Source organism: Trachemys scripta, chromosome 1, assembly GCF_013100865.1.
Source record: "Trachemys scripta elegans isolate TJP31775 chromosome 1, CAS_Tse_1.0, whole genome shotgun sequence".
NCBI classification, from domain to species: domain Eukaryota; kingdom Metazoa; phylum Chordata; order Testudines; family Emydidae; genus Trachemys; species Trachemys scripta.
The window spans coordinates 64293124-64303526 of NC_048298.1; the positions used below are offsets into that span (position 1 = coordinate 64293124).

General features: G+C 40.8%; 1 protein-coding gene across 1 annotated transcript in view; it reads left to right on the top strand.

Annotated features, from left to right (window-relative positions):
* KCNMB4 (potassium calcium-activated channel subfamily M regulatory beta subunit 4) overlaps positions 1–10154 on the top strand; it is a 32686-nt gene extending 22532 nt beyond the window's left edge. Inside the window, exon 3 of the mRNA XM_034771404.1 lies at positions 9060–10154. Within this exon, the coding sequence (XP_034627295.1) occupies positions 9060–9228 (169 nt within the window). The 3' untranslated portion in view covers positions 9229–10154. The remainder of the gene's footprint in view (positions 1–9059) is intronic.
* The last annotated feature ends 249 nt before the right edge of the window (positions 10155–10403 follow it).

Here is a 10403-nt window from a genome sequence, read left to right on the forward strand (position 1 = left end):
GGTCAAATCTGGCCAGTATATGGGTTTAAAACTTGGTCTGCCTCTCCCTCAATGTGAAGAGGACCATGCACACTTGTGGTAACCAAGCTGAGATTTTCCCCAGACACCTGAGTCAAACGCACACTGGTTTGGATTAAAACATAAAATATGTTTATTAGCTACAGAAAGATAAATTTTAAGTGATAGCAAACAGATCAAAGCAGATTACCTAGTAAATAAAAACCCCCACAAACTGAGCTTAACATACTAGATAGGTAGGGTATGAGTTAGCAGATTCTCATCTTGAATGATAAACGGGCTGGCAGATTCTTAAGGCACAAGCTGCCTTTGCTTTGCAATTTGGGTTTCCCAGGTTTTCATACAAAGGCTAGAAATCCCTTTAGCCTGGGTCTATCACTTCCCCCAGTTCAGTCTTTGTTCCTCAGGTATTTCCAGGTGTGGTGTTGTAGGGAGAGTGAGGTACCATCATGATGTCATTTCCCTCTTTTATATCTTCCTCCCATTTCCCACAGTTCCTGGGGTAATCCTTGTGCTTGTGTGCATTTCCTCAATAAGCCATTAACATTGTTTGGCCTTTTCACTGTTGTACCTGAAAGACTGCTGGTGGGTGTTTTCAACCTTACAACATGTTTCAGTAACACATAAGTAGCCAAACTTCATAACTTCACATATAATGATAGCAAATACAATCCAACAATATATTAATGTCTAGCAGATCAAGACTTTTAGAATGATACCTCACAGGGCATACTTTGTGTAAAACATATCCTAATTACATGACAGTGGGAATAAGGGGGTGCCAAGGGATCACACAGAGGTTCACAACAAAGTGGTTTAGAGATGTTCAAAGTGCAAATAAACTCACTAATACAGCATTGATCTGATCGCATATCTTTTCGTTTAGAGACAGGAATGAGTTTTGAAAGGTCAAATACGTAGAAAGGGAAATGCTTGGTTGGGTATATTATTTTTAGGTTTTATTTATCTAATTAAACAGGTTGGGAAGCAGAAAAATACATGAAGAACAAAAAGAAAAACGTAGTTCTTGATTTTAAAACGTGAATGTGTGTAATTTTTGTTAGTCCCCGCCTCCCCCCCCCCCCCATGTGTGGAAGAGCTGTTATATGTTGTTTGTACATAGTATGTAAGTATATAGATATTATGGTGGTAGGTCTTGTAGAAAACACTATACATTTGTTTGTGAGATTCTATACCCCTACACTTTCAACTAAGGTGTGAGAACTTGCAGACCCTCCAAGAGGCCTTCCCATGGAAACCTGATAAGACTTGACATATTCATTTTTCTAATTTTAAAAACAAGCACAATGCCTGGCACACCCGTTTAAAAAAATCTGGTCTTCTTTATACATCCTAAAGAAGCAAAAAGGACACCCACCCATATTATGGATTTTTCTTTTTAAAGCCTATGTAGATCTCCTTTAAAATATTGCTAGTGTGTGTTCACACGGATGCAGAGCTGCATGACATAATGCAACATCATCAGGTATTGTAGAAACTGCAGCAGCAGCACACAGTAACATTACATTGCAACAGCTGAAAATAAATTAAGACTTTTTTTTATTGTCCTGCAAGCCAATTTTGCAAGATGTGGGACTGCTGCACAAAAATAAGCATTGTCTTGCACATTGGAAGACTAGTGGCAATGCTGGGGCTAGGATGATCATATCAAAATAATAGCGACAGACGAAGGAAGATTGTTTGTAAGTGTGAGAATAGGTGCTTAGGAATTCATAAGATACTCCTGTCTCACAATTTGCTTCATTAACAACATATGATGCTCATTAACCATGATGTACTTTTCCATTTCAAACAAATAAAAAAAGCCAACTACAATAAACCAATTACCTTTTTTTTTTTTACTGCTACTAACAAGTCCTGAAGGGTGCCTGTCACCTGTCAAAATGTATGGCAATGACCAGTCCTTGTGCCTGGTCCAGTTGGTAGCACTTGTCAGAATTTGGTACCTACTGTGCCGAGGTGGACAACTGGTGAAAGTAGCAAACTGATATGGATGAGTGAAACTGATCAGGATTTAAACCAGCGAGGATAGCCAGAAGAACAGTCGTCCCACACAAGGAAATAATAGAATAGTGTCTGGGGTTATGTGGGCAACTGAGATATCTACTATGTGGGTGATTTTACTATCCCACCTACATATTTAAAGATCTGGAATTAGGAGGGGCAGTTATTTATCATTCTCTTGCTGAGGAGGAACACCACTATGAGTGAAGGAAGAGATCACCCAGCAAACAAGAGAAGGAGTTGTGTATGTGGGCCACAAACTACATAGCATGACACAATCAAGACTAACAAGAATCTGATTTCCTCTGTCCTGTTTGGTCTTTCTCTGTGCTCCCTCAACCTCCCACTACCACGTAAGCATAGCACTCCTCCTTCTCTTCCCATTATTGTCATTCACACCTTATGTATGTCTTTCTGCCCCCACTGCTACCCTTTCCTGTTTAAGAAGAAAAGACTCACTAGAATGGACATACTGGGTCAGACCAATTGGTCCATCTAGCTCAGTATCCTGTCTTCCGACAGTGACTGGTGCCAGATGCTTCAGAGGGAAATAATAGAACAGGGCAATTATGGAGTGATCCATCCCCTGTTAAGCAGTCCCAGCTTCTGGCAATAAAGGTTTAGGGACACCTAGAGCATGGGGTTGCATCCCTGACCACCTTGGCTAATTGCCGTTGATGGACCTGTTCTCCATGAACTTAGCTAATTCTTTTTTTCAACCCAGTTCTGCTTTTGGCCTTCACAAGATCCCTTGGCAACAAGTTCTACAGGTAGACTGTGCATTGTGTGACGAAGTACTTCCTTATGTTTGTTTTAAACCTGCTACATATTAATTTCATTGGGTGACCCCGAGTTCTTAAGTTATGTGAAGGAGTAAAAAACCCTTCCTTATTCACTTTCCCCACACCATTCATCATTTTATAGTCCTCTATCATATCCCCTGCCCCTTATTTATCTCTTTTCCAAACTGAATAGTACCAGTATTTTTAATTGCTCATATAGAAGTTGTTCCACATCCCTAATCATTTTTGTTTTCCTTCTCTGTACTTTTTCCAATTCTAAAGTATCTTTTTGAGAGGGGGATGGCCAGTACTTCACGCAGTATTCCAAGTGTGGGTGTGCCTTGAATTTATATAGTGGCATCAAGATATTTTCTTATCGTATTATCTGTCCCTTTCCTAATGGTTCCTAACATTTTGTTAGCTTTTTTTGATGGCCGCTGTACATTGAGCAGATGTTTTCAGAGAATTATCCACGATGACTCCAAGATCTCCTTTATGAGTGGTAATAACTAATTTAGACCCCATCATTTTGTATATTTACTTGGGATTAGGGTTTCCAATGTGCATTACTTTACATTTATCACCATTGAATTTCATCTGCCATTTTCTTGCCTAGTAATCTAGTTTTGAGAGATCCTTTTGTAGTTCTTTGCAGTCTGCTTTGGACTTAACTATATTGAGTAATTTCATATTGTCTTCAAACTTTGCCACCTCATTATTAACACCCTTTTTCCAGATTGTTTATGAATATGTTGAACAGTATTGGTTCAAGTACAGATCCTTGGGAAACTCTGCTATTTACCTCTTTTCTCCATGAAAACTCACCTCCTACTTTTTGTTTCCTATCTTTTAACCATCTACTGATCCATGAGAGGACCTTCCCTCTTATCCCATGACTGCTTACTTTGCTTAAGAGCCTTTGATGTGGGTCATTATCAAAGGCTTTCTAACAGTTCAAGTACACTATATTCACTGGCTCACCCTTGTCCACATGCTTGTTGACACTCTCAAAGAATTCTAATAGATTAGTGAGGCATGACTTCGCTTTACCAAAGTCGTGTTGATTCTTCCCCAACATATTGTGTTCATCTATGTGTCTGATTATTCTGTTCTTTACTGTTGTTTCAACCTATTTGCCTGGTACTGAATTAGGCTTAGCAGCCTGTAATTGCCAGGATCTCGTCAAAAATTCAAGAATCGGTATATTCTCTGCCCCACTCTACCAGCTGTTCTTTTAATTTTCTCTGTTTCCTTCCCCTAGTTGTGTGGCTCCTTTACACCTTCTTAAGCTCATATTTCTGCTCTTTTAGGGAAAATTATTGAACTTGAAGGGGATTTCAAGCAGTGGATTTAATGACAGCTTCTGACACCCCTGCTTCCCCTTTACCATAGGAAAGGTTTCTCGGTAGCTGCTTTATTTTTCTAATATGTACATGCAAGTGCTTCATGCATGGTTTGTTAGTCACTAAAATGCACATTCTGTTGGGGAGCCAATTATCACAACAGACCTCTGAACTTTTGAGCCTTGTTCATCGCAACTACCACACAGTTGTACCCAGACATATATGGGAATGTGCTTCCATTAGCGAACAAGACTTTATATTTGTCTGTATCTAACCTACCATATACCTATGTCTATGTATCCCAGGACCAACTCCATAAGTGTGTAACTTTTTTTCATGATGTTTTAGTGGGTAGTTGCTTTTTTCCTAGCGGTGCCTGTCTCCTCTCTGGGACCCCAGTGAAGTAGAGAAGTATTACTGTCCCGATTTTGCAGATTGGGAGCTGGGGCACAGAGTGCCTAAGTGGCTTTCACTGGGTCACACATGAAGTCCGTGGCTGAGCAATGAATCAAGCCTAGGTCTCTCATGTCCCAGACTAATGCCCTGACCTCCAGGCCATCCTTCCTCCCCTATTATAGTATTACGAGCACAGAAAAAATTGCATAAGAAAATGAATAGTTTAAAGGATCAAATCATCAGTGTCAGTGGAGGGGCACTTTGAACATTTCCCCCCCTCCCCCCCATGACATCTCTTGTCTGTATTTGTGTAGCTAGGGAAGCGCATGGGTGGGTGTGTTTACATGTACACATACAGGCACATCGCTGTCCTGTCAATTCTCTCCCATCAGCATAGCTCCACTTTCCCACTGCACGTGCCTTAGAGCCAAAATTTAGGATTTTATGCCAACATAAAAGAAGTACGTCGACTCTTGCTGAACCCTACAGTGAGTTGATGCAGTAGTGGGAGTGTTTAATTCTAATAATTGGTACAACCATGAGTGCTGCCAGTAGACCCCACTGTAATAAAGCACTGTAGTAAATCGGCTCTATCCCCCAAGCCAGACAGGATCGTAAAGTCAGGAGTGGCATTACGAATGTTTTCCCCAAGTAGAGTTTATTACTTACATTTATTACAGAATCTCCTATAAGAGGCCCCAGGGATTGTAAACATTTTACTTTCCTCAATCTGCATATGTATTACACATTTATTAAAACAAGCCCCCCAAGTCCTTTGTACACACAACAGATTTATTCAGTGAGTGATAACTGGAACATCTCTGTGTGATAATTAAATAGCCTTTCTTCAAGATTAGTCTCATCCCAGGCTGATTCTGTGGCCCAAGGATAACCAAAAGCGGAGAAGAGTTGAAATTCTACCTTCATGGACAAATCTCAGAACAAATCACTAATGACATTTTGATATTGGATTAATTTGTCTAATTAACTCTGATTCAGATCTTCTTTCTAAAATTGTTGCTTTTTCCCTTATTTGTTTTCCTCTTTTTTTTACATCATATTTCTAGGCTTCAATTATTATGTTTTACTTAAAAATGCAGTTTGTTAACAAAAGTCACTGTTGGAGTCGAGCTCCTAAAAGCATGACTCCAGCTTCAAGTTAAATCTTAGCCAGCTGGTTCCATAGGGCCAAGTTGTGATAGCCTTACCCACACTCAGAAGAACCTTGCTCCAGTAATAGCCCAATTTGATTTTAGTGGGGCAAGGTATTACTCAGTGTGAGGAGGGCTATCCAAGTTTGGCCCTTAGTGATCAGTTAGCTTGGTCATTTGGCTCAGTGTTTTCAGGGTAGGGATCACCAATCCAAGTTTTCAAGTCTAAGGTACACAGTTCGTAAAATTGTTCTGTTCCCATTAGCTGCAACATTTCCTCTGTAGTGTAAACTCCATTCCTTTACAGCCACTTTTTGAGATGCTTTTCCCAGCTGACTTGCAAATTCAGCATCATTCTTGTTGCTCTTTTCCTGAGATTAAGGTACACCCCCTCCAAAGGCCTTCGGGAAAACATCTACATCCCCGTTCCTCTATTTGGGGACCAATTTATAATCCCTCTTGTATAGAGAATTGACGTTTGGTTTCCCATCTCCACTTACCGAGATGCTGGCAACACAGTCTCTTGATTTCCCAGCTTGTGCCTGCACCACTTCTCCCTATACAGAAGCTAATTCTCATATGCTGTATGCTCCTTTTGACACTTGGCAAATTTCTCTCTCTGCGGTTACATTCTCTTTTCTCCAGCTGGAGCATATCCCACACCAGGTTCCAGCATTCCTGGATGGTCCCCGTCTGCATCTTTAGTGGTTGTGAATACTCTCTTCATTGCCTGTTTCTTTCGTCAGGGTCTTCCTGTTGCTCATCAGCTTCCTGCTCAGTTCTTTGGATCCACTTGGTTTTCTGGTCAATACATCTATTCCTCTCCTTAATCCCTGATTTTGGAGTATTTAATGGCCCATCTTAACCTGGTTGATGACTTTCAAGGTGTGATGGAATGCACTCTTGTATTCACACCCTCCAAATAATTGTAATCTTTGTACAAAATATGCCTCATAAGATATCATATCATTTGAAAACTAGTATCAGAGGGGTAGCCGTGTTAGTCTGGATCTGTAGAAGCAGCAAAGAGTCCTGTGGCACCTTATAGACTAACAGATGTATTGGAGCATGAGCTTTCGTGGGTGAATACCCACTTCGTCGGATGCATGTAGTGGAAATTTCCAGACGCAGGTATAAATATGCACGCAAGAGTGAGTCAGGCTAGAGATAACGAGGTTAGTTCAATCAGGGAGGATGAGGCCCTCTTCTAGCAGTTGAGGTATGAGCTTTGAAAACTAATAACTTGCTGGTCAGTAATATCATGGTGAAATGTGCATAGCAACATTATATATATAAAGTTATGACCATAAGCTGAAATCATGACTGAAATGTGTTTACCAGACAAGTCTGGGGAGTGGGTAAACCTGTTTCTCAGAGACTAAGGACAAGCTGACCCCTCTAGCCAGGTGTCATCAGAGCTGATGGGCAGTCACTTGTCAAGTGGCCATTCTTTGGCAAGGAAGGAGGGCAGGAACAAAGATCTGCATCTTAGCAAATAGCACCATGGAACCTCTTTCACCAACAGACTCCTTGACACCAACCTCACAGCAGCAGTGAACTTTATCTAGGGTAACCCTCAGGAAAATACATTTCAAAGGGTGACTGAACTATAAAAGTAAGGGGCAAAGCCACTCCAAGGTATCTCCCCCCCCCCCCCACCCCCCAGAAGACACAAGGAACAGCAGTTGGACTTTGGCATCAGATCCTGGCCTTAGAGTTTGGTCATCAGTGTTACTGGAAACACATGGTAAGGAGCCAAGTCTACTTTGTTTAGTTTTAGTAGTAGGAAGCATTTTATTTCTCTTGTAACTATTTCTGCCTTTAATGCCTTATACTTGTACTCACTTAAAAGCTGTTTCCTTGTAGTTAAATAAACTTGTTTTATTCTTTAATCAAAACTAATCCAGTGTTGTGAACTGTGTGAGTAACTCCATTTAGGGTAACACACTGTTGTATATCGATCCCCTTAGAAGGCCGACTGACCTAATATACCTGGACTGCCCAGGAGAGGAGTGGACAGTGCAGAACACACAGTTTTGGGGAAAATTCGAGAGTGGGAGTGTGTTGGGGTCACCCTGCAGGTAGTAACCCAGGCTGGTGGAAGCCAGAGTATGGCTGGTGTGTTACTGACAGACTGCTGGGGTCAGCATTGCTGACCCAGGACTGCAGCTGTACACAGACACTCAGGATGTGACCTACATGCTGTTTATGAGTGGCTTGCTTGGGAGCTACACCAGCAAAGCATTGCAGGGCAGGGATGACACAGCCCTTCACTGGTCTGGATTGCACCCTGGCATGTCATACAACATATCTCGCATTTGCAGCTCACAGTCCCATTGACAGAGTGCCTCTGTCAGCTGCTCTTTGTTTAGGTTTTTATGCTGAGATTGAGATTTCTTGCTCTGCTTCGATCTCTGAGCTGTTGCTCCTTTTTAAAGTCTTCTTTTGCCCTCCTCTTAATCTTACCCTGGAAAGAAAGAAAGAAAAAGGGGGTTTCTCTCTTATTCCGTGCTCTCCACCCACACAGTGTCAGCTTGTGCCCACCATTTCCCACGCCTTAGGACTGCAGCCTGACAGGGCCACACCTTCTGGGAGAAGACGCCATAGTCTGGACCCCTTTTGACCAAGAATCCCAAGCAGCGTAGGCATCAGGCATTCTTCCTTCACTGCCCCTTCCTGAAGGCTGAAGGTGGCCTCAGCTCTTTGAGGCAGTCTGAGTGAAATCTCCAAGCAGCCTCAAATCAGGGTGGTAGTAAAACCAGAGTTTTTTGAGAAGGGGAAGTTAAATTAAAACTGGCATAGGCCCTGCCTATGTTATATTTGACTTTTACCAATACTTTGTTTCAAGCATTATAATTCTCTCCACACCCCCATGCCCAGTGTGGTCAAAGCTAAAAGTTAATGAGTTAGAATGCTTAAATTACATTTTAAAGTAATTACCCCATTTTGATGCAATTTGACACCTGCATATTAGAGTACTGGTTTATTGTATTAAATGATCATTTTACCGCTTTTCGTAAGTCACGCTCCGACATTGTTACATTGTGCTATCTTTCACTGCTTTATATGATAACCTAAAATCCCAGACCATTTTTATCTGAATGGGTTTTTCTCTGCAAAATACTTCAGATGAAGCACCCTGGCAGAATGCCATGAATGTTAATCATATATTTGCAAATTAAAGTGGTGGATGAACTGGAATGATCCACTTAATCATTTTCTACCGCTGTTACAAATAAAATGACATTATTGTTTCCAGGTCAAATGCCTTCCATTGAAGGATGAATTGATGCCTGTTTGATATATATAATTTATTCCTCCTCTCTTTCCTCCCTCCTTTACAGACCAGATGATGTGCTGCTTAGGCGTACCCACGATGAGACGGTCCTCTTGCATTGCTTTCTCTGGCCTCTGGTTACTTTCCTGGTAGGAGTCCTAATTGTGGTCTTGACAATCTGTGCAAAGAGCTTGGCCATCAAAGCAGAGGCAATAAAAAAGAGGAAACACTCATAAATGGAAAAGTCACTGAAGGAAAAGGAAAAAGTTGTAAGAAAGTCGAAAGTGGCAAGTTCAACATACCTGCACCTCTAGTGCACCCAGACATGCCCGTTGCCAGGGTCTTATCGGGCTTTGGTGTTGCTGATGCCTGAGGATTATTCTTGGGGACAGCTTTATGAAATATCAACTAATTGCTTCTTCTGCTATGACAGTAAACAAGAATATTCCACCAAAAGATTCTAAACTGCACCAAATATGCTGTACTGTATTAGACTAAACTTGAACAATGGCTAATTTATCCAGGTCTTAGATGTACTGAGGGACAATATCAGAAAACCTGAAAGGTGGTGAATTTCATCTTTGCAAAACAATCTTTGTTGTTAGTATTTGGTATTAGATATTTAAAATATTATATACTTTATCATAGACCGTATTTCTGAAATAATAAAGGATGGTGGTTTTGGTTTTTACCTTTGTTCAGTTCAGTTTTTTTAATGTAAAGTTCTAAAGTAACATATTCCACTGATTTTATTTTTCTTCACTGTACTGGAGAGTTTCATTTTGAAATTGACATTTTAATTTGGGTGTAGACAAAATTCTTCTTTCATCCTCAGTTTTTTATCTTGCAAAATATTAAGATCCCTGAGGAATTTTTCTCTTGTAACTGGAAAACAAATAACTGATTTTTATTTGAAAGAGGAAAACAGTGCTGGGAATAATCCTATTGACTCAATAGCATTCAGTCCTTAGCAGATCTGTAGTATTCTGTGAGTTATCCTATTAGCGTTATCGGCTTCACAAAGTGGTGATATAAACCACACACACATTATTTTGTAGTAGAGATCCCACTAAGATGCTGTGTGACACTTCTAATCACATACACCTCTACCCCGATATAACGCGACCTGATATAACACAAATTCTGATATAACGCGGTAAAGCAGTGTTCCGGGGCGGAGGGGGGAGGCTGCACACTCCGGCGGATCAAAGCAAATTTGATATAATGCGGTTTCACCTATAATTTTTTGGCTCCCGAGGACAGCGTTCTATCTGGGTAGAGGTGTACTTAAATTAGAAAGTTCTATGAGCCATGCAGTCACTTTACATCACTTTGTTCAAGTGATGGTTAAAAGAATAAGATCTCAACTTTTTACAGGCCCTTAGTGCATGTAACTAAACTACCATTGTCA